Raw genomic sequence first — 22,680 nt, 5'->3', positions numbered from 1 at the left:
TCGTTTCCGTCAGAAAAAGATGAACAACACCATAAGATTTTCAGATTCCATTTTGCCTGTTACCGGAAACAACAGAAGTTTAGCTTCAATTACATATTTTTATTAATTCTAACTAAAAATTACAAATGCTCAGTATCACATAGTTTTTTTCAGACAGCAATCTTCCTTACTGCCAGTAAAACCTAATTTCTTTTTCACTCATAGAACCATACAAACACAAAGAAAAGTTTGTTTGATAAGCAGTTTTTGTGCATTCAACAAACACTCAGAGCAATGACACCCTCACAAAACTCTGAATCATATCTTCTCAATACTGGCATTCTTTTTCAAACCTAAAGGTGAGTGTCATTGGAGATGCGATACGACAAATGACCTCGAGATAATATCCTCCTCATCTTCCTCTTTTCTTTTCCTCTTTCCTGCCGCCTCCGATCCGTTCGAATACTACGAAATGCACTACTATGTTCAACAACGGCATTTTTTTCTTTTCTGATTCATACCTTCGAATGAAACGGTGTCTTTTGATCCACCGAGCAATTGGAGGAGCCAGACACTTGGAAACTTCATTTGCAAGAAGTAATTTCTCACAGAAACCACATTTACTGCTACCATATGTTTCCTCCAGATTTATTGCTTTCTTGTTTTCCTTTCACACATTGTTATCGCTCTCGTTCTCATTTTTCTTTTTGAAGTCTTGTCATCTTTGTTTATTTCTTGTTTTAACTAGGACACCTCCCATGTTTTATCGCCGGAAGTTATCAACATTTTGAAAAGTCAGGAAGGTGACTACAGCTGATCACTTAACATGCCTCACTAAAATAAAAACGTTTCCTATTTCTCCTTTTTGCTACTGAGTTTTCCAGTAGCAAAATCATTCTAGTTTCTCGTATTTAAATATCAGTTCCATCTAACCACTTTCCCATTCTAAAACATTTTTTTAAAATAGAACATTTATCACAGTTGTGTAACCTTCCATTATCACTCATTCACTCCTTCCGTTTGCATCTTTTTGCGGCACCCTACTTTCACGTATTTGAAAGATGATAGAGAAATGTAAAGATGTGATAAAGATTGATGGGTCCTGACAGGCTAAGTGTACTATCATTCTGCTATTTGACCGTGTGAAATTGTATCAAACTTTGGAAACTTGAGAAATTTTGAACTTTTTTTTGGTAGCAGCTTTAGATGACTTTATAAATCTTCCATCCCTCGTTATGTTTTCAATATCTTCCATTTTTTGGCATTCTCATCCTAGGAATTCTCTTTTTCTCTTCCCACCATATATTCAGAATTCGAATGTCAGAGAATGCCAAATACTGACGTAAAATAAGTCTTCTTGAAGATGCTCACCCCATGAAATGTTTCCCTCGTATCGAATTTCGTTTCTTCTTCATTCAGTGTGACGAACTAGAAAAACTAATAGTTTTCATTTGTCCTCGTCCTCTTCGTCCCTCCCCAGATGAAAAATGTCCTTCAGTGTCCGGAGGAAGTTTTACGAACACAGGTGGACACCATCCGGTACTTGACAGATTTGGATCGGCTCCCACTTCCGGTGTTTGCTCACTTTTTGTTCTGAACCAAGCTTGACCATGTTTCTCACAAAATGCTCCATTTGAGGCTTGTTATATCTATCTGGGTGGGCTGTTTCTGGATTTGAGTAGCATAGCACTCTATTGTTCTAAATTATTCAAGTGTCTAACTCAAGTCTTTTTCTTTTTCGTGTTTCAGATCAATTGTTTATGTTATGCTTAAGATATACTTAAGATTTCGATGTTGCTATGTTCACTATAATCTTTCAAAGACAAATTGTTTTGCCATAGTTCACATTTTCATTTTTCTTCCAGTTGGATTTGTTTTCCGTTGTTTGTCACTTTCTATTTCATTTCAAATCATTTCCCTCCGTTCCGAATCGATTACCCAACTTTATTGACAACACATCAATGGAACTTGCAAATATTTGGAGGACATACTCCTATACTCCATCTCCGAATATATACATAAAAGTGTCGTCGGTGGTGGTGTTGTATGAAGGAAAGATGGGGGTTGGTGGTGGAGACTCCCGGAAATGCGAGTCAAAGTGAGAGTAATACGGAGAGACTGTGTGCATTCGAGAGACACACCCAAACACATTCAATAGGCCAGTGCGTTTTGGTGAGCGAGTGAGGGCAGGCAGTGAGCGAGCGGGTTGTGTGCGGGCTAAGAGAGAGGCGAGCGCGTCCCGGGGCCTGCAGTCGTCGTCTCTTTCCTGATGTCTCCGTCTCTCCACACACTCTCTCGTTTCTCCCTGCATTCGGTTTTGTGTTGGTGTTGTGGACGAGGGAGGCCTATGGGCGATCGATAGCTGCCAGCTCTTCTTGTACTTGAACCAGTTGCAAAGCCCTCCTTCTATGAACAATTGAAACATAGTCTTGTCGTTTTGGTTGACGAGACGCATTTCGCGCAGCTGCATTGGAAGCTGTTAGAGAGTTCTTTTTTTTCCTAACAGCTGTGCGTTCAATTTCGAAACGGTTTACAACAACTGTGAGTCATACAAACATTGTTATCAAAAAAGAGAGGAGAATAATGTTGACAGGTGCGTAGGCAGGAAACCCCTCAAATGCCAGCTACCTCTGGAAGTTCTCAATGACTATTTTCCTTTTCTGGCGGCTCATGCTGAAGCATCTCTTCTGGCAATCCTTTTGTTTTACATGCACCGGTTGTGATTTGGCAAAGTGGCGAGATAAATAAAAGCCTTCTCTATCTTTTCCTCTTTTTTCCTTTTTGTTTTCTTCTTTTTCTTCCTTTCCGCTCTCATCTAATTTGAGCAGTCATTTTCCGCTCTCTCACATTATTTGTTTCCACGTTGTATCTATCCTCCAAAGCTCTTGCGGTTTTTTGGCATTCCTGCATTTGTTTGCTCGTTTGTTTCTGTTTCGATTCTTTTATTCTCTTTCTTCTCTTCTTTTTAATTGAACTCAATTCAAACTTGTACGTGTTTCAGCGAAATAAGAATATGGCCGATTCGAATGATACTCATGGTCCACCGGAGCCAGTGCTGGAAGTTCCACCACCACAGGAGATTCGTATTTTGGAATCAGCTGACGACATTCAACAACGTCGTCAGGAAGTTCTTGGTCACTACTCTCTTTTCAAGGATCATTCTCAGACAAAGAGAGAACGTCTTGAGGAGGCTCGTCAGTTACAATACTTCAAACGGTATGTTCTAAATGTGTGTTGTAAAATCAATAAAAAGTATTTATATTGCAGTGATGCTGATGAGTTGAACGTTTGGATTCTTGAAAAACTCCAGACAGCCCAAGAAGAGAACTTCAGAGATCCAAGTAATCTTCAGGTAAGTATCATTTCTGTCACATTGCATTTATAATCCAGTCTATTATTCTTCTTTTTTTTTCATTTTTCTGGTTTTCTCTCAAACTAAATCATTCATCATTCACTACCACACTCGAAAATTGAAAATTTCTTGGTCCCCTCTGTTGGTCCCTTTTTCCTCTTTTTTTGACGACAACTACGCAATTCCTTCCTCTCCGTTTATTTTCCCTTGAGACGAGTTTTGTGGGCGACTCGGGGCTCTTTCCTTGTTTGGAGCAAATGCAGAGACAGCCGCCGTTTTGGGCATTGACACAGATAGAGGCGCAGCTCAAAAAGTATTGATTTGAGTGGTAAGGGTCCCACTATTCTCTTTTCTCTATGTCTTCTTTCCGAAATAGATTCAGTGCCAAAGGGCCGACCACTTGCTCACATAAAGATTAGAAGGGCTAGAAGCAGTGCACATACATCCACATTTTATGTATATAAACAATTGTTTTCTAGTGAATAGCCATTGCGTAACTCGATTATCTTACTGGTGGTTAGAACCACTTGTCCTGAGACCCAGAAACACACACGAGCACAATATTATTTGAGAATTGTGACACGTTTCATAATGCATTACTAGTGGAACCCTTCTGTGGGTTGGTTTGTATCCCCATTGCATCCCGACAAATTTCTGCGGAATCTCAATTAATCCACACCGACTTTTTTATCGTAAATTCCGATCGAATAACGGGAAAGGGAATCATACGTATAGTAATAGACGGAATGCATGAAAAGAAGAACGTTCGGAGAGCGTCCTTGACACTGCGTAATCGGAACTGATGTGACCTGTCTCTTGATCCGTTCGGTTTGCGGAAGGGTTGCTGGATTGATAAGTAATATTGTGGAGTAGTAAACGGAAAGATGAGGCGATTATTTTTTGTAACTAGGACATAAGTAGTGATTCGGGTTGGTGGATGATGATGATGATGTTGACATAAACTGGTTATGAATTACGTATAAAAAAGAGCAAATCGGATTAAAGTAGTGGAAACAAACAGACAATTTAATATTTTTCAGGCAAAGATCCAGAAACATGAGGCGTTCGAAGCTGAGGTTCAGGCTCACGCTAAGACCATTGCCAACCTCGATAAGACCGGAAACGCCATGATTCAACATCAACATTTCGCCCACGAGTTCATCAAGGTACAACAACATATTGGGGATTTAATAAAAAATTTTAATTTTTCAGAAACGCTTGGAAGAGTTGCATGCTCTTTGGGACAAGCTTTTCTTCAAACTGAAGGACAAGGGAATTAAGCTACAACAAGCACTTAAACTTTTGCATTTTATCCGTCAATGTGATGAAGTTCTCTATTGGATTCGAGAGAAAGAAACCTATGTCACCGCAGAAGACATGGGAATGGATCTCGAGCACGTTGAGATTCTTCAACGCAAATTTGACGACTTTTTGAAAGAACTCGGTAACCATCAATACCGAATCAATGAGATCAATCAAGCCGCTGACAAACTCGTCGAGGAAGGACACTCTGAACACGATCAGATCTACAAGAAGCGTGATGATGTCAATGATGCCTGGCATCGTTTGAACACTCTTGCTGCTACTCGCAAGGAAGGACTCTTTGGAGCTCATCAAGTCCAGAGATTCAACCGTGATGCTGATGAGACTCTTGCGTGGATTGGAGAGAAAGATCTTGCTTTGTCAAGCGACGACTATGGAAGAGATCTCAACAACGTACAGGCTCTTCAACGCAAACACGAGGGAACTGAACGTGATCTCGCTGCTTTGGAAGGAAAGATGCTTCAACTTGAGAAGGAAGCTCTCAAGCTTGCCGAGACTCACCCAGACCGTGCTGAAGCTATCCATCAGAAGAACGATGACACCAAAGGCGCGTGGAATGACCTCAAGGACAAGGCTCAACGTCGTAAGGATGGACTCGAGAGAAGCTTCCAACTTCACCGCTTCTTGGCTGACTACCGTGATTTGATCAGTTGGATTGGAGACATGAAGGCTGTTATCGGAGCTGATGAGCTTGCCAAGGATGTCGCTGGAGCCGAGGCTCTCCTTGAATCCCATCAAGAACACAAGGGAGAGATCGACGCTCGTGCTGACTCATTCAACCAAATCGCAGCAGCCGGGCAGAAGCTTGTCGAGATGGGAATTCCAGAGAGCCCAGAAGTCAACGAGAAACTCGAAAAGCTTGAGGCTGAGAAGTCTTCTCTTCTTGGATTGTGGGAGGAACGTCGCATTCTTTATGAGCAATGCATGGATCTCCAGCTCTTCTATCGTGACACCGAACAAGCGGAGACATGGATGAACAAACAAGAAGCCTTCCTTGCCAACACCGACTTGGGAGATTCTTTGGATTCTGTCGAGCATCTTATCAAGAAACACGAGGATTTCGAGAAGTCGCTTGCTGCTCAAGAGGAGAAGATCAATGCTCTTGACGAGTTTGCCACCAAGTTGATCCAAGGACAACACTACGCTGCTGAAGATGTCGCCAAGAGACGCCAAGCTCTTCTTGACCGCCGTCGTCGTCTTCTTGATAGAGCTCGCCAACGTGGAAATGCTCTCAAGGAAAGCTACAAGCGCCAGACATTCGATCGTGATTGCGATGAGATGGTCAGCTGGATCACCGAGAAGTTGTCTACCGCTCGTGATGACTCTTACTTGGACCCCACCAACATCCGTGGAAAACTCCAGAAGCATATCAATTTCGAACAAGAGCTCAGAGCTAATGAGAACCGTCTTGACGACATTCGCTCCACCGGAGAGCAAATCATCGACAGTGGACACTTTGCTGCTGATCATGTAAGTTTATTTCTAAAGTGACTGTTTACAAACTCATTCATATAATTTTCAGATTGGAGACCGTCTCCGCCAGGTCAACAACTTGTGGAACGATTTGGTAGATGCCACCAACAAGAAGGGAGCTAAACTCCGTGAGGCTGGAAACGAGCAACAATTCAACCGTAACATCGAGGATGTTGAGTTGTGGCTCAGTGAACTTGAAGGACAAGTTGCTTCTGAAGACTACGGAAAGGATCTTGTGTCTGTGCAAAACCTTCAAAAGAAGATTGGACTTCTCGAGTCCGACTTCAATGCTCACAACGACCGTGTTGATGGAATCAAGAATCTTGCTCAACAATTCCAGAATGAAGAACATTTCAACGCTCCAGTCATCATCCGCAAGCAAGAGGCTCTTCATCAACGCTACAATGCCCTCCGTGATCCACTCGAGAAGAGAAAGAAAAAGCTCGGAGAATCCCTTCAAGGAAACCAACTCTTCCGTGACATCGAAGACGAATTGGCATGGATTCGCGAGAAAGAGCAGGTTGCCGGATCAACCAACCGTGGACGTGACTTGATCGGAGTTCAAAATCTTATCAAGAAGCAACAAGCTCTCATCGCTGAGATTGCCAACCACGACAGTCAAATCGAGAGTGTCAGCAGTGCCGCCAACGACATGATTCAACAGGGTCACTTCTTGGCTCCAGAAATCCGTGACAAGCTTGCTCAACTCCGTGACAACTGGAGAATTCTAAAGAGCAAGGCTGAGAAGAGACGTGGAGAACTTGATGATTCTCTTCAAGCTCATCAATACCTGTCTGATGCTAATGAAGCTGATGCCTGGATGAGCGAGAAGGAGCCAATCGTTGGGTCCACCGACTACGGAAAAGACGAAGACTCTGCTGAGGCTCTCCTCAAAAAGCACCGTGCTCTTCTCTCTGATTTGGAGGCGTTCAAGGGAACTATTGAGGATCTTCGTAAGCAAGCGTCTCAATGCAAGTACCAAGAACAACCAATGGGACAACTCGGACGTGACTGCGTCTTGGCTCTCTACGACTACCAGGAGAAGTCTCCACGTGAGGTTTCGATGAAGAAGGGAGATGTTCTCACTCTTCTCAATGCTAGCAACAAGGACTGGTGGAAGGTTGAGGTCAATGATCGTCAAGGATTCGTTCCAGCTGCATACGTCAAGAGAATTGAACCAGGAACTGCTCAACAACATGCTCAGCAACAGGTATGCATAGTTAGAATCTAGTGCAGTAACCCATTTTTAATTTCAGGTCAACTCAATCGGAGGAAAACAATCTGAGATTGAGGACAAGTACCAACGTCTCATGATGCTCGGAGAGACCAGAAAGAGAAAGCTCGAGGAAGCCTGCAAAGGATACCAACTTCTCCGTGAAGCTAACGACTTGGCTGAATGGATCAAGAGCCGCGTAAGTAGATCATATATACTAACACCTAACTAACCAATCAGATTTTAGACTAACATGGCAGAAGTAAGTTTAATCGCGGGAAAATATGAGAACGAGAATTTTCATTTTTGTATTCCTCATTTATTCTTGGACATTGATATTTTCATATATCATTTATATTTATTTGGAAACCAGTGGTGTGTAAAATTATTTTGGTGGCTCTCTTTATTTTGTGATTTTTTTGGAAACGATCATGCGCTTTGTAAACTTTTTTGGACATCCCTAATTTGTGGTCAAATATTTTGACTTGTGTATCATTGAAGCTTTGTGGATATGGCGCCCGTTTATGTTGTGAATGAGTGTCAACATTTGTGATTTCAGGAAGCCGTCGCTGCTCAACAAGAGATTGGAACTGATCTTGAACAAGTCGAGGTTCTCCAAAAGAAGTTCGATGACTTCAAGGGAGATCTCAAGGCTAATGAGGTCCGTCTCCAAGAGATGAACCAAATTGCCACTGCTCTCACTTCCGTTGGACAAACTGAGACCGCTGTCCGCATTCGTCAACAAATCGAAGACCTTAACGCTAGGTAACAATTTCATCAACTAGAGACATCATAAACAACATTTATATTTCAGATGGCGAGCATTGGAAGAGCAAACCGAACAACGTGAACAACAACTCGGATCTGCTCATGAAGTCCAACGCTTCCACCGTGATGTTGATGAGACCCGTGACTGGATTCAAGAGAAGGATGATGCTCTTGACAGCGAGGACTTCGGACGCGACCTCCGTTCCGTTCAAGCTCTTCAACGCAAGCACGAGGGAGTCGAGCGTGATTTGGCTGCTCTTGGAGACAAGATCAAGTCATTGGATGAGAAGGCCAACCGTCTTCGTCAATCTCACCCAGAAGCTGCCGAACAAATCTACGACTTGCAACGTGAGCTCAATGAGCAATGGAATCGTCTCACCTCGAAGGCCAACAACCGCAAGGAGAAACTTCTTGACTCGTACGACTACCAACGCTTCTTGTCTGATTATCGTGATTTGATGCAATGGATCGCCTCCATGAACCAACTTGTCAGCAGCCAGGAGCTTGCCAACGACGTCACCGGAGCTGAAGCTCTTCTCGAGCGTCACCAGGAATACCGCACCGAGATCGACTCTCGTGCTGCCACCTTCCAAGCCTTTGACCAATTCGGAAACCAACTTCTCAACAGCCACCACTACGCTGCTGGAGACATTGAGAACCGCCTTCAAGGAGTCAACGAGGCTCGCAAGGGGCTCGAGGACGCCTGGGTTGCCCGTCGTAACATTCTTGACCAATGCCTTGAGCTCCAACTCTTCTACCGTGACTGTGAACAAGCTGATACCTGGATGTCTGCTCGTGAAGCTTTCTTAGCTCAAGAGGATCCATCTGGAGACAATGTTGAGTCATTGATCAAGAAACACGAAGACTTCGACAAAGCTATCAACACTCAGGAGGAGAAGATCAAGGGACTCAGACTGTTTGCCGAGTCACTAATCAAGAACAACCATTACGATTCTCCAGCTGTCACCCGCAAGAGAGACCAAATTCTAGAAAGATGGAACGGACTTAAGGATGCACTCATCCAAAAGAGATCCAAGCTTGGAGAGTCTCAAACTCTTCAACAATTCAGTCGTGATGCTGATGAGATTGAGAACTGGATGACCGAGAAGTTCCAGATCGCTCAAGAGGAGAACTACCGTGACCCAACCAACATTCAACAGAAGCACCAGAAACAACAAGCCTTTGAAGCTGAACTCCATGCCAACTCTGACAGAATTGCCGCTATCATTCAAGCCGGTAACAATCTCATTGAGAACGCCAAGTGCGGAGGAGGTGAGGCTGCTGTCAGTGCTCGTCTGAAGGCTCTCAACGACCAATGGGATCTTCTTGTCAAGACTACTACCGAGAAGAGTTACCGTCTCAAGGAGGCTAACAAGCAAAAGAGCTTCATGGCTGCCGTCAAGGATCTTGAATTCTGGCTTGGAGAAGTTGAAATCCTTCTCAACTCCGAGGACTATGGAAAAGATTTGGCTTCCGTCGAGAATCTTCTCAAGAAGCATTCCCTTCTTGAGGCTGACATTGTTGCCCACCAAGACCGTGTTGGAGAGATGAACGAGCAAGCTGATTCCCTTCTTGAGAACGACCAATTCCAAGGACAACAAATTGCTGAGAGAAGAAAGTTGATTGCTGATCGTTATGATGGTGTCAAGAAGTTGGCTACTGATCGTCGTGACAAGTTGAGCAAGGCTCTCAATGTTCATCAATTCTTCCGTGATATTGATGATGAGGAGTCTTGGATTAAGGAGAAGAAACTTCTTGTATCTTCCGATGACTACGGACGTGATCTTCCAGGAGTCCAGAATCTCCGTCGCAAACATCGTCGTATCGACACCGAGCTCGCTTCCCACGAACCACAAGTTTCTCTTGTCAAGCTGAAGGGAGAGGAACTCTTGAGATCCGCTGCTGAAGCTGGAGTTGGAGAGGACCAAATCAAGAAACGTATGGAAGATTTGGAGCAAAGCTGGGGGCAAATCCGTGATCTCACTGGAAACCGTCACCAACGTCTTGATGAGTCTGAGGCCTTCCAAGCATTCTTGGGAGATGTTGAAGAGGAGGAAGCATGGATGAACGAGAAGCAACAGATCTTGGGATCCGACAACTTTGGAGACAACATGGCTGGAGTTCAAGGACTTCTTAAGAAGCACGACACCTTCCAGGTCGACTTGGAGCTTCACAAGCAACGTGTTGCTGACTTGATCAGCAAGGGAGATGCTCTCATTGACAACGGAAACCATCACGCTCCACACATCCGCCAAAGATGCGACCAACTTCGTGCTCGCCTTGTTGAAATTGAGAGCATGGCTGAGAAACGACTTGCCAAGCTCCGTGACAACTCTGCCTACCTTCAATTCATGTGGAAGTGCGATGTCGTCGAGTCCTGGATTGCCGAGAAGGAGCAACAAGTCCGCTCCGAAGATTTCGGAAGAGATCTCTCTTCAGTCCAAATTCTTCTCACCAAGCAAGAAGCTTTCGATGCCGGACTCAACGCTTTCGAGCACGAGGGAATTCAAAGGTTTGTTAGAATAATTAAATCCTCAATTACTGATAATATCATTTCAGAATTACCGAGCTCAAGGATCAACTTGTATCCAGTATCCATCAACAGTCTCCAGCCATCGAAAAACGTCACACCAACGTTATTCAACGCTGGCAGAACCTTCTCGCCCATTCCGAGGCTCGCCGCCAGAAGTTGTTGAAGATGCAACAGCAATTCAAGCAAATCGAGGAACTTTATCTTGCTTTTGCCAAAAAGGCTTCCACTTTCAATTCATGGTTCGAGAACGCTGAGGAAGACTTGACTGATCCAGTCCGATGCAACTCTTTGGAAGAGATCCGTGCTTTGCGCGACGCCCATGCTGAGTTCCAGCGCTCATTGTCCTCCGCTGAAGAGGACTTCCGCCAACTCCAAGATCTTGATCGTCGGATCAAGTCGTTCAATGTGGGACCTAACCCATACACATGGTTCACCATGGATGCCCTCGAAGACACGTGGCGCAACCTGCAAAGAATCATCAAGGAGCGCGAGCAGGAGCTTGCCAAAGAGCATCAACGACAGGAAGAGAACGACAAATTGCGACGCGAGTTTGCCAAGTTGGCTAATGCTTTCCACACCTGGTTGACAAATACTCGACAAGAGGTTTGTGATACAAAAAAGAACAATAAGTTCACAAATGTCTATATTTCAGATGATGGAAGCAGGAGGTACCCTCGAAGAACAGTTGGATTCAGTTGAAAAGAAGGCTAAGGAAATCAAGGCAAACAAAGTTCAACTGCGGCAAATTGAAGAGAAGGGAGCTATGTTAGAGAGAAACCTTATCCTAGACAATAGGTAAACACTCAGTTGCCTTTGGCAAAGACTAACAAGTTCAATATTTTCTAGGTACACTGAACACTCGACAGTCGGAATTGCACAAGCATGGGACCAGCTGGATCAGTTGGCAATGCGAATGCAGCACAACTTGGAACAACAGATTCAAGCCAGAAACCAGTCGGGAGTCACGGAAGAAGCCCTTCGAGAATTCTCGATGATGTTCAAACATTTCGACAAGGAAAAGACTGGAAGACTAGACCACCAACAATTCAAGAGCTGTCTGCGGGCCCTTGGATACGATCTGCCGATGGTGGACGAAGGTCAACCAGAACCAGAGTTCCAGAGAATTTTGGATATTGTCGACCCGAACAGGTAACATATTCAGATAAGGGATTTGTCTCATTACAGCAAATTTATTACAGAGATGGTTACGTGACCCTGCAAGAGTACATGGCATTCATGATCAGCAAGGAAACCGAGAACATTCAATCATCGGAAGAAATTGAAATGGCATTCAGGGCCCTTTCAAAGGAATTCCGACCATATGTCACGGCAGAGGAGCTCTACACGGTAAGACTCAAGTCACGAAAAAGCGATTTCATAATTGATATATTTTCAGAACCTTACGCCGGAACAAGCCGAATTCTGCATAAAGCGAATGAAGCCCTACACGGACACCATTTCGGGACGAGCCATCCAAGGAGGACTCGACTACGAACAATTTGTCCATGTCTTGTTCCAGAGCTAATCACGCCACTTGTCATATATTTTTGAATTCTCGTTTTCTTTCTCTCACTGGTCACTTGTTCCTCTCTTCCACCCCAAAATTGTTCTTTAAAACTGTCAATTAATTACATTCTACACCCTTAACTAAAAATGCAAAAGGAAAAGTTAAATTGTACGCTTATTTGCCCCATACCGCTTTGAAAATTTCTCCCATTTTATTTTATTTACTACTGTCATTCTGTAACCCAATTCTTCCCACAAAAATCCTGTCGTTATAGCATTATATTGTTAGTTTCCCTACGAACTATCCTTGATTTTATGAATGGATTTCATTTCTCTCCAAGAACAAATCCTGCCATGTCTCTAAAACAAAGTCAATTGTTTTCTCTATCTTCCATTCCAACCAGATATTCAGAAATATATTTATTTTGTTTTGAGATGCTTATTCCAGTACTTTCCCCCCAATTGCTGATATCTCTAATGTAAAAGCTTTCGCAATTTTAAAATTTAAAAAGTAATGACAAAGGAATGAATATTTATAGCTGCCAAAATAAGGTTTTTGTATTTTGTTTTCATCGATTAGATAGACAGAGAGATCGAGAAAAAAAGAAACATCAACGATTGTTATCAGATTCCGACAATTGATAAGTGATGTGTTTTCTGTTGCTGTCTGCAGTGTACCTTGTGCACTATTTTCTATACTTTGATGTCAGTGAAACATCAAATGAAATGAAAACCGGTTGATTTTCATTGAATTCAACGGATTGATCTTTTGATTTATTATTTTTTCAAGATTTGATCTCTAAAACGTCAACTCTACAAAGTCTGATTTGATCGACAATATTTAGTAAGCACAGCTATCTCGATTTTTTTCCTGTTTAGGTGAAGAAAACATTGAATTATTCAAATTAGTCCCTTTTGGCTATTAATGACATCATTTCGAAGTTGTTATGTTTATAATGCATTTATTTCTCATTTTCATAGAACGTTGCCTAAGAGTAATGTGATACGTGATAAATTTGATGCAGCATTTCAATCATGAACATTTTCTGCTTTTGTTGTTTGATTGTTTGAACTCAGAAGCTCAATCCTTGATTTTCTAATCTCTAGGGGCTGAATATTCGAAACTCTTTTTTTTTCACGTATATATGAAATCTATGAATCAGTACGGGAAAAACTCAAAATACAAGAGTGAATAATGTTTCCAATTCTATTCGAACGGTTGTGTGATCTGTGATTAGTGATATCAAACATTCTTTGATGTCAATGAAACTCTGTGCTATCCGATTATTCTCTTCTCTTCCCCCCCTCCCAGTTTTCCTGCCACCAGTTTTGATCTTCCGATAACCCGAGTATTCTTCTTTCCATCATCTTGTTATTTCTTCTTTTATCATCAAGTTTTTGTGAAAGAAAACGAGTTGCTCCGAAAAGAAGAGCTGCTCAAATCTCTTCTTCTTCTTCTTATTCTTCTTCTTCTTCTTTCTGTCAATTCTCTGTGCAGTGTACGTGCCAATGCCCAGCAATCGTGTGTCGGCGACGTCGGCATTTCCATCGATTTACGCCGCGCCGGCCAACGGCGCACAGGCAGTTGGCCCATTTTCCGCTCGATGCAGGAGTAGAGACGACCCGCCTCGCTCCCTTCACTCTCTATGTTCGTCTCGCCACGGCTCCCTCAAAAAATCGAAAACGCGGTCACTGAGGCTCACTCGCTGCCGTGCTTTCGACTGCCTTCAATGGAAAACCAACGAGCAGCAACAACTTCAAGGAGGCCTCCGGAAACGAGTAAATGTTGCACACAATGACATGTCAGGTTAGTCGTTTTTATATTTCTTCTTGATGTTTCTCTTTTCTCTCCAATTCTCAAAGTTTCAAGTTGTTTGTTGATAAGAATTCACGGGCGCCTCAATAGTTCTCTCCACTGCGCCGCTTCTTTTCTTTTCTCCGTTCTGCGCACTATTTTCCACTCGGTCAGAGTTTACACACAAGTATGTGCGTTCGGTTCACGAGAGCGACGTGTGTGTCGATGTGTTTGTGTAAAAAACAAAATCGATCGCCGTTTGGCAATGGGCGGTCTCAATCTCGGTCTCCGGCCATCGAAACGCCACTCGCATTGTGAAATTTGTTTTGGGGCCTGTTTGCATCATCTTCGCCCTTCACTCTCACTCAAGATTACTCTACGTGCCACAAACTTGTGAAAGCCGCAATTCCTTTTTTTTTGCTTACTCGTTTCTTTTGCTTCTTTCATAGAATAAACGCGCGGCTTCAATTCTAAAAGTTTTTCTCTTGCCATCTTGTTGACATCTTCTAACTCCTGCTGACATCTTGTTAGAGTCGCACACATGTAATCCGATTTCTCACCATGACAACGTCTCGCGATGTGTTTTTAGTCGACATGCATAACCAACTACAACTTTTCAGAAAACTAAAAAATAAAATGTCTGGCTCGGGAAGTGGAATTGGAGTTGGACACGGCGGAGGCTCTGGTGGTTCTGTTCGTGAAGCTGGGGGATCCTTGGGAGCTCTTGGAGCAACTCGAGAAGAGGAATACTTCCGCAGACAGCAGAAGGAGCAGCTGGATAACTTGAGAAGCAAGTTGGAATCTGATATGACCCAACGCCAAAAGGAGATTCAGGATCATGAGAAGGTAAACAATATTGATACGTTAACTAATATTAAATTTGTTTTCTTATCACCCAATTTAGTAATCTTTGGTGTCACATGACGCTGCCGAAACTCTTATCTGCGAAAGTGGCGTGTTCTAGAATTGACTTCAAAACAGACCGGGGGACTCCTCTCGAATCTATTTTACACAAATGACCTTGATACGTTAGATATGACCAATGCGAAAGATAGAAATAGAGAGCTTATTGAAAAGATAGAAACGCATGGGTTTTCACAAACAATCTCACTTGTCACTCTTCACTGTTTTCATGTCGATTTTGCAGGTTCTCGAACGACATCAACAACGTTTGAAGGAAATCGAAAATGGACACAATTCAGAGAAATAGAGAGAAACTTCCCGAAAGCTCTCTGTTTTTTGCATCATGCTTTTTTTCAATTCTTCCTTTTTTCTCCTTCTTTTTTCCCTTCTTTTTATGCATGCTTATTCTATCTTCTCCCTTCTCATCCAAACGCATTTCTTCATCTTGCCTATTGCATCATCTTTTTTTTCGCTTATTTCATATGGTTTCTCGACCAGTAAACATGTTTTTATAGTTTCATTTCATTTCATATAATCTTCTCTACTCGATTCGCACATCGATCATCGTACTTTATCTTTCTTATGTGTGCCTTTAGACGTGATTGTAGTAGTAGCATTTTTCAGCCATGTCGAAGCCAAGTGTCGGAATCAACGGATTCGGAAGAATCGGACGTCTCGTCCTCCGTGCCGCCGTCGAGAAGGACAGCGTCAATGTCGTTGCCGTCAACGATCCATTCATCTCTATCGACTACATGGTCTACTTGTTCCAATACGATTCCACTCACGGACGTTTCAAGGGAACCGTTGCCCACGAGGGAGACCACCTTCTTGTTACCAAGGATGGAAAGAGCCAGCATAAAATCAAGGTATACAACCGATTGTTGGGAAGTACTGTATCGATGTTTTCCAGGTTTTCAACGCCAGAGACCCCGCTGAGATCCAATGGGGATCCGCTGGAGCCGACTACGTCGTCGAGTCCACTGGAGTCTTCACCACCATCGAGAAAGCCAACGCTCACTTGAAGGGAGGAGCTAAGAAGGTGAACTTAAGAAAATGCAATTCATATTTTACAAAGATTGTTCCAGGTCATCATCTCTGCTCCATCTGCTGACGCCCCAATGTTCGTCGTTGGAGTCAACCACGAGAAATACGATCACGCCAACGACCACATCATCTCCAACGCTTCCTGCACCACTAACTGCCTTGCTCCACTTGCCAAGGTCATCAATGACAACTTCGGAATCATTGAAGGACTCATGACCACCGTCCACGCCGTCACTGCCACCCAAAAGACCGTTGACGGACCATCCGGAAAGCTCTGGAGAGACGGACGTGGAGCTGGACAAAACATCATCCCAGCTTCCACTGGAGCCGCCAAGGCCGTCGGAAAGGTTATCCCAGAACTCAACGGAAAACTTACCGGAATGGCCTTCCGTGTCCCAACCCCAGATGTCTCTGTTGTTGATCTCACTGCTCGTCTTGAGAAGCCAGCTTCTCTCGATGATATCAAGAGAGTTATCAAGGCTGCCGCCGAAGGACCACTCAAGGGAATTCTTGGTTACACCGAGGACCAAGTTGTCTCCACCGACTTTGTTTCTGATACTCACTCTTCAATCTTCGATGCCGGAGCATCCATCATTCTTAACCCCAACTTTGTCAAACTCATCTCCTGGTACGATAACGAGTTCGGATACTCCAACAGAGTTGTCGACCTCATCTCTTTCATCGCCACCAAGGCCTGAACTTCTCTTTCAAATTCAAAATTATAGTTAAATGCTTCTCCCTCTACCACGCACTTTGCGTTGCTAGTCTCTTAAATCTATATAGAAGCTTACAAGTATTTAAATGGTCTCTTCTCAATAAAGGTTGTATATTGAATTTCTCATTTCATGTTTATTCGTTCTACTCGTTCAGTCGAGATTTTTACCTTTATACGCTTAATTTCTCTATTCTTCACTATTACTCATATCTAATACTTGTTCAGGAAACTGCTCTTTTGCGCCATGTCGAAGCCAAGTGTCGGAATCAACGGATTCGGAAGAATCGGACGTCTCGTCCTCCGCGCCGCCGTCGAGAAAGACAGCGTCAATGTTGTTGCCGTCAACGATCCATTCATCTCTATCGACTACATGGTCTACTTGTTCCAATACGATTCCACCCACGGACGTTTCAAGGGAACCGTTGCCCATGAGGGAGACCACCTTCTTGTCACCAAGGAAGGCAAGTCCCAGCACAAGATCAAGGTAAGAATACAGTAGCTATAGAATACTTTTCACGCATTTCATGTTATAGGTCTACAACGCCAGAGACCCCGCTGAGATCCAATGGGGAGCCGCTGGAGCCGACTACGTTGTCGAGTCCACTGGAGTCTTCACCACCATTGAAAAGGCCAACGCTCATTTGAAGGGAGGAGCCAAGAAGGTAAACTTGAGAAAATTCGATATATGTTTTACAAAGATTGTTTCAGGTCATCATCTCTGCTCCATCTGCTGACGCCCCAATGTTCGTCGTTGGAGTCAACCACGAGAAATACGATCACGCCAACGACCACATCATCTCCAACGCTTCCTGCACCACTAACTGCCTTGCTCCACTCGCCAAGGTTATCAATGACAACTTCGGAATCATCGAAGGACTCATGACCACCGTCCACGCCGTCACTGCCACTCAAAAGACCGTTGACGGACCATCCGGAAAGCTCTGGAGAGACGGACGTGGAGCTGGACAAAACATCATCCCAGCCTCCACTGGAGCCGCCAAGGCCGTCGGAAAGGTTATCCCAGAACTCAACGGAAAACTCACCGGAATGGCCTTCCGTGTCCCAACCCCAGATGTCTCTGTTGTTGATCTCACTGCTCGTCTTGAGAAGCCAGCTTCTCTCGATGATATCAAGAAGGTCGTTAAGGCTGCCGCTGAAGGACCACTCAAGGGAATTCTCGCCTACACCGAGGACCAGGTTGTCTCCTCTGACTTCATCTCAGACACCCACTCTTCGATCTTCGACGCTGGAGCATCCATCAGCCTCAATCCAAACTTCGTCAAGCTCGTCTCATGGTACGACAACGAGTTTGGATACTCCAACAGAGTTGTCGACCTCATCTCTTACATTGCCACCAAGGCCTAAACTTCTCATGCACTCTCTTTCTCACCTTCCAAACCCAAAAAAATGTAATTTTATAAATCTCCGTCGATTGTAACGCATCTTTTCTTTTTTTTCCAAGAATAAATCGTATAGCTTCAACAAATGACCAAATTGTTTTGACCAATCAAGTTTTGAACACTTTCGAAAGTTCTGACTTGTTGAACAGAACAAACGAAAGATAATCGAAAACTTGAGTAACTTTTATCCAAAAGTCAATAAATTTTACATTATTTATAGATAAATAGCGTTGGTGTCGGAACAACTTTGGGAGTCCTTAATATCTTTTGTTCCTTCCCGAAAAGTGTCAGTGCCCAGTTTACCAACTGCTGCGATACTTGCATGCCGTTGAGAAGTGTTGATTCAAATGTTTAATGTTGGGTGCAGTGTGTACTTGCAAGTGTAGGAAAGCTTTCATTTTCCTATAGTTTAAACTATTCAAAGCAATTCAATTCACTCTTCACGTATTCAAAATATTCAAAGAATCAAGTTCCAGCAACTTTTCTAGTCACGTTGATCTTTTTCAATGACAGTTGAAAGACAATGAAAATTGAGAATGATATGAGAAGTCACGTGGCGGAAATCCATCAACCTGTTGTTCGTGACGTTATTTTTTCCTCCTCATTTCAAAACGCGGCAAATGATGTACGCATGACACTAACGAAGTCTGCTGGCTTCTACGGGTACATTCAAAATGAAGCATACACGAGGCAGACAGCGTGCTGGATTCTCCGTTTCACGCGGTTTTCTATTTCTATTTCTTCTTTTTTCTTTTTCTTTTTTCTTTTCTACTGGGAGTGCGCTTCCAATTCCCTTGAGCCCAACATCCTTTTTTCTTCTATTTCTTCTCTTTTTGCTTTGCATTTTCTCTTTTCATCGATCCAAAAAGAATAAAAACTAACTGGCTCGTGACGAAACGAAAAAATAAAGAAAAACGTTTAGCGAGGAAGAAATAAAAGATGAAACATACCACTGGGCTCCGCTAATCTATTTCCTCAATGTTTTCTTTCGGTGCCCCCTGACAAACGAGAAGAAGACAAGAATTTAGTTAGCCACAATAAAGTTACAATGAAATTTGATCTATTTTATAAGCACTTCTTTGCCGCAAAAAGAAACTGACTCCACTCTGTTTTCATCAAGACATCTACCCAACTGCCACCACTATTTTGCTCTCTGAAAACAAAGATGGCCCTCATAAATTGTGTTCGTTGCTTTTGACGCACTCAACTTTGAGGAGTCACTAGGTTCCCTTCACACATAGAAATTGAATCAAATGATCTTATTCTTTTGTCTTCCTAAAAGACATTTCCTTCAGTGTACCTTGTGTCGTTAATCATCATTAGATAGATAAGACACGTCTCTTTTTATCTATGTGTACCTTGCAATGAATGACATTCATTTCTTCTCGCTACTTCCATTAATTTATCGACCAATCTGATATTTCAATTGACGATGTTTCAGCAAGTTTATATGGACCAAGACTACAGAGCGCATTTTAAAGTTCACTGTGCGGAAATCAAAGAATGGGAAAGGATTTACGTCGTGGGCAGTTTACCTGTCCTTGGCGAGTGGAATCCTAGAAAATCATTCCCGCTGACCAAATCTGAAGATGAAGAGTGAGATTTTTGCCTGTTAAACTAGAAAAAAGCACCAAATTATTCCAGAAACACATTCCATGCAATCGTCAGTGTTCCGTTCTCTGTCAAGGAATTTCAATTCCGATATTTACGTGTTATGTACTTGGACCCTTCTGAAAACAGTCTTTCTGAGCCGATTATGGTATTGTCGAAGTAAGCTATTTTGTATTTTTTGAACAAATCAAACTAAAATTTTCAGATGGGAAACACTGAATAATCCTAGAACATGTCTTATTGGCGTTGAAAGTCTAGATGGTGTTGCCAGACAAAATGTAGTTGATCAATTTGGAAGTTACGGTAAGTACTTAATAATGAACTGGTTTTCTTATCTAATTATCAGAAATAGATTCCTATTCATTAATTTCAGGTGGGAGAAAACAAATATCTGACGGGTGGATACTGAATGATAAGGAGAGTGTTGTCTATTTTCGCATTCACGGCGAGGCGCTCAAATTCTTTGCAAAAAGTTACGCAAACAGGGAATATCGTCTCAAGGTTGAACCATTTGATGTCCGATATAGCGAGGTATGACTTTCAACATCTTATGAAAACTATTTGACAAAAACGAATAATAGAAATTGCAGATGTTTTCATATACACGTAGAGAAATAAATGACCGACGTGGCATTTGGAGGCATTCCTCAGTGTATGCCTCTATGTCTGTATGTTGGATGTTGTTATTGTCGCTTTTTAGCTTTCTCAGTTTAGATTAGTTATAGGAATGAAACTAGTGTATTTCGTTTTGTGAAATTAGAAAGTGTTTGTCTATTTCTAGATTGACGGAGAAGATGTTGTCAACTTGCCTACACCAGACCTTCCATGTTTCTCAAACACAGACCTTTCTGTAAGTCATCTGAAATAGTTCGATACGAGTATGCATACATTCCAGGTGCTCACAAGAGAGGATCCGATTTTCGGAGACCAGTACTTCAATGGATCAGTTTTCCGGAATGACACGGACTACCTGGTATTTAGAACACGAACCGTTTCTTTGCAAAACCTAGTAAGTCCACGTGATATTTTATCTAGTATATCACTTTTGATAATTCAGGCATTCCGTATTGAATTCTACCATAAAGAAAAACGATGTGCACTGTCTTATGTGCTTCCATCAAGTATGTCTGGAACTCACGGAGCAACAGTTTCACCAGTCATTGGTCTCAGTAGTGCACCAGTTGGTCACATCAATGGTGAATTTTGTAATAATTCCTACGTTAATAATTTTTTCGTTTGTAGTCAACTACATGATTGTAAAACGAAGTCAGTATGCTGAAAGAAACCCTGAAGTAGATTCAATGAAAGAAACATTCGGAAGATATTGGAGAAAGCGGAATCGTATGTTGCAAATTGGACACAGAGGAATGGGAAGCTCATACACAAAGTTTGTAGTCACATCCGGCGTTCAGTTTTCTTCGAATATTAGTTTAGGAACATTGACCAACGTGAGAACACAGTCTTCTCGTTGAACGAAGCAGCTCGGCGAGGTGCGGATTACGTAGAATTAGATGTACAATTGACAAAGGTGAGATTTGTGTTCTATTCTTTTCATATTGCTTACTCATTCCATTTTGAGAAACAGCACAAATCAAATGTTGTTTCAGGATTTAAAAACTGTTGTGTATCATGACTTTCACTTATTAGTAACTGTTGCTGGAAGAGATTCTCCTAACAACACACCGACAGCTAGCGGTGAAAACAAATCTCTTCACGAGATTGCTATCAAAGTTCGTTTCTTTTTCCCTTCTGTTCTAAACTCTCGTTGTTTTGTTTTTCTCAGGACTTGAATCTGGCTCAGCTCAAGCTCTTGCACTTTGAGCATATCTCTCGTGCAAATGGCACCGCGGACTCGCCGCCCGTCTCACTCTCAGTGACACCGAGCAAAAACGAGACGGATGAATTGCACGTACCCTTTCCGTCCCTGGCACAAGTACTACGGCTCGTTGACGAGAATGTCGGATTGAACATTGAAATCAAATATCCTATGTATATGAAGGTGACTAGATGGGAGAGGAAAGAGATTAAAACTACAATTTTAGGATGGGAGTCACGAATGTCAGGGATACTTTGAGCAGAACAAATTTGTTGATATAATTCTGGCCGAAGTAGCCGAGCACGCCGGAAAGAGAAGAATCGTGTTTTCCTGTTTTGAACCGGATATTTGCACAATGTAAGACTAATTGGAATGAGATATATACATGATGTGAATTTTCAGGATAACCAAAAAACAACACAAATATCCCGTATCTTTCTTGGTGGTAGGAGCTACTAATAGATACATGCCATTTCAAGTAATTATATTAGAAATAGTTGAAATTTACAGTGAAACATTAATTTCAGGATATTCGGTCAGATTGTAGTAAAATTGCAGCAAACTTTGCCGCTGGATGCGAACTTCTTGGAATCAACTTTCACAGTGAAGAATTGCTGAATGTATGTTCAATCATGTTGTATATTCTGTTACATTTTCTTCATTTCAGGACCGAAATCCAATAGAAATCGCTGAAAAGTATGGTTTAGTGAAATTTGTATGGGGAGATGATCTGAACTCAAAGGATATTCAAAAACAATTCAAAGAAGAAATGAATGTCGATGGTCTCATTTTTGACAGGTTGGTCATATTTTCCCTATTTTTTCAAATATTTCCATTATTCTTTGAAATTTCTGACTTATGACTATTACAGAATCGGTGAGGAAGATGGAGTGACACAAAATGTATTCGTTGTGGAGAACCACAATCGGAGTTCTCTATTCGCCCGGAGCCAACACAACTCTCGCTCGCCTTCTATGTCTCGCCGATGCATGTCCACCGTTGAATAGGCGTTCCGCGCACTACATATTAGAATTTTCAAGCTTCTTCACTTTGCATAAACTTTCGTGTTCACTTTCACAAAAAATAAATTATTTGGCTTTGTAATTATCATTATAATTGTTTCTCCGCACGAATCGTAATGCGTAAGATTCCGTCACATGAATGTTTATTGATTTCTCTCACACTTGTTTTGAACGAATTGAACGACTTTTTTGTTTGTTTCATCAAGTTATTTTAATCAACCCACAGA

At 42.4% G+C, this 22,680-nt stretch overlaps 8 protein-coding genes across 8 annotated transcripts; 6 read left to right on the top strand and 2 right to left on the bottom strand.

Annotated features, from left to right (window-relative positions):
• Positions 1-2,992: 2,992 nt before the first annotated feature.
• Positions 2,993-12,166, top strand: GCK72_024039 (uncharacterized protein; the record flags this gene model as incomplete). The annotated part of the gene is made up of 14 exons (XM_053735687.1): positions 2,993-3,195; positions 3,247-3,331; positions 4,372-4,497; positions 4,544-6,124; positions 6,177-7,337; positions 7,384-7,539; positions 7,588-7,602; positions 7,900-8,105; positions 8,155-10,620; positions 10,668-11,244; positions 11,294-11,436; positions 11,488-11,790; positions 11,841-11,988; positions 12,038-12,166. 14 exons carry the CDS (start codon positions 2,993-2,995, stop codon positions 12,164-12,166), a joined length of 7,299 nt encoding a protein of 2,432 aa, XP_053579253.1.
• Positions 12,167-13,656: 1,490 nt separating this feature from the next.
• GCK72_024038 (uncharacterized protein) lies at positions 13,657-13,959 on the top strand (the record flags this gene model as incomplete). Its single annotated transcript, XM_053735686.1, has 1 exon — positions 13,657-13,959. One exon carries the CDS (start codon positions 13,657-13,659, stop codon positions 13,957-13,959), a length of 303 nt encoding a protein of 100 aa, XP_053579252.1.
• A 619-nt stretch (positions 13,960-14,578) lies between these two features.
• GCK72_024037 (uncharacterized protein) lies at positions 14,579-15,152 on the top strand (the record flags this gene model as incomplete). Its single annotated transcript, XM_003118139.2, has 2 exons — positions 14,579-14,788; positions 15,090-15,152. 2 exons carry the CDS (start codon positions 14,579-14,581, stop codon positions 15,150-15,152), a joined length of 273 nt encoding a protein of 90 aa, XP_003118187.2.
• Positions 15,153-15,465: 313 nt separating this feature from the next.
• Positions 15,466-15,702, bottom strand: GCK72_024036 (uncharacterized protein; the record flags this gene model as incomplete). Its single annotated transcript, XM_053735685.1, has 1 exon — positions 15,466-15,702. The coding sequence occupies one exon, from the start codon at positions 15,700-15,702 to the stop codon at positions 15,466-15,468; it is 237 nt and encodes a 78-aa protein (XP_053579251.1).
• On the top strand, positions 15,472-16,587 carry GCK72_024035 (uncharacterized protein; the record flags this gene model as incomplete). Its single annotated transcript, XM_003117614.2, has 3 exons — positions 15,472-15,711; positions 15,756-15,884; positions 15,931-16,587. 3 exons carry the CDS (start codon positions 15,472-15,474, stop codon positions 16,585-16,587), a joined length of 1,026 nt encoding a protein of 341 aa, XP_003117662.2.
• Positions 16,588-16,791: 204 nt separating this feature from the next.
• Positions 16,792-17,034, bottom strand: GCK72_024034 (uncharacterized protein; the record flags this gene model as incomplete). The annotated part of the gene is made up of 1 exon (XM_053735684.1): positions 16,792-17,034. The coding sequence occupies one exon, from the start codon at positions 17,032-17,034 to the stop codon at positions 16,792-16,794; it is 243 nt and encodes an 80-aa protein (XP_053579250.1).
• On the top strand, positions 16,849-17,969 carry GCK72_024033 (uncharacterized protein; the record flags this gene model as incomplete). The annotated part of the gene is made up of 3 exons (XM_003117517.2): positions 16,849-17,088; positions 17,138-17,266; positions 17,313-17,969. 3 exons carry the CDS (start codon positions 16,849-16,851, stop codon positions 17,967-17,969), a joined length of 1,026 nt encoding a protein of 341 aa, XP_003117565.2.
• Positions 17,970-19,454: 1,485 nt separating this feature from the next.
• On the top strand, positions 19,455-22,438 carry GCK72_024032 (uncharacterized protein; the record flags this gene model as incomplete). The annotated part of the gene is made up of 16 exons (XM_003117879.2): positions 19,455-19,600; positions 19,649-19,774; positions 19,821-19,918; positions 19,989-20,146; positions 20,397-20,465; positions 20,511-20,624; positions 20,673-20,811; positions 20,858-21,002; positions 21,050-21,143; positions 21,223-21,345; positions 21,399-21,614; positions 21,658-21,788; positions 21,834-21,909; positions 21,959-22,051; positions 22,099-22,229; positions 22,303-22,438. The coding sequence occupies 16 exons, from the start codon at positions 19,455-19,457 to the stop codon at positions 22,436-22,438; spliced, it is 1,995 nt and encodes a 664-aa protein (XP_003117927.2).
• Positions 22,439-22,680: the final 242 nt, after the last annotated feature.

The sequence above is a fragment of the Caenorhabditis remanei genome, chromosome X, assembly GCF_010183535.1.
Source record: "Caenorhabditis remanei strain PX506 chromosome X, whole genome shotgun sequence".
Taxonomy (NCBI): Eukaryota; Metazoa; Nematoda; class Chromadorea; order Rhabditida; family Rhabditidae; genus Caenorhabditis; species Caenorhabditis remanei.
Note: the sequence above shows the minus strand (reverse complement) of the source record. Positions and strands in the feature narration are given on the sequence as shown.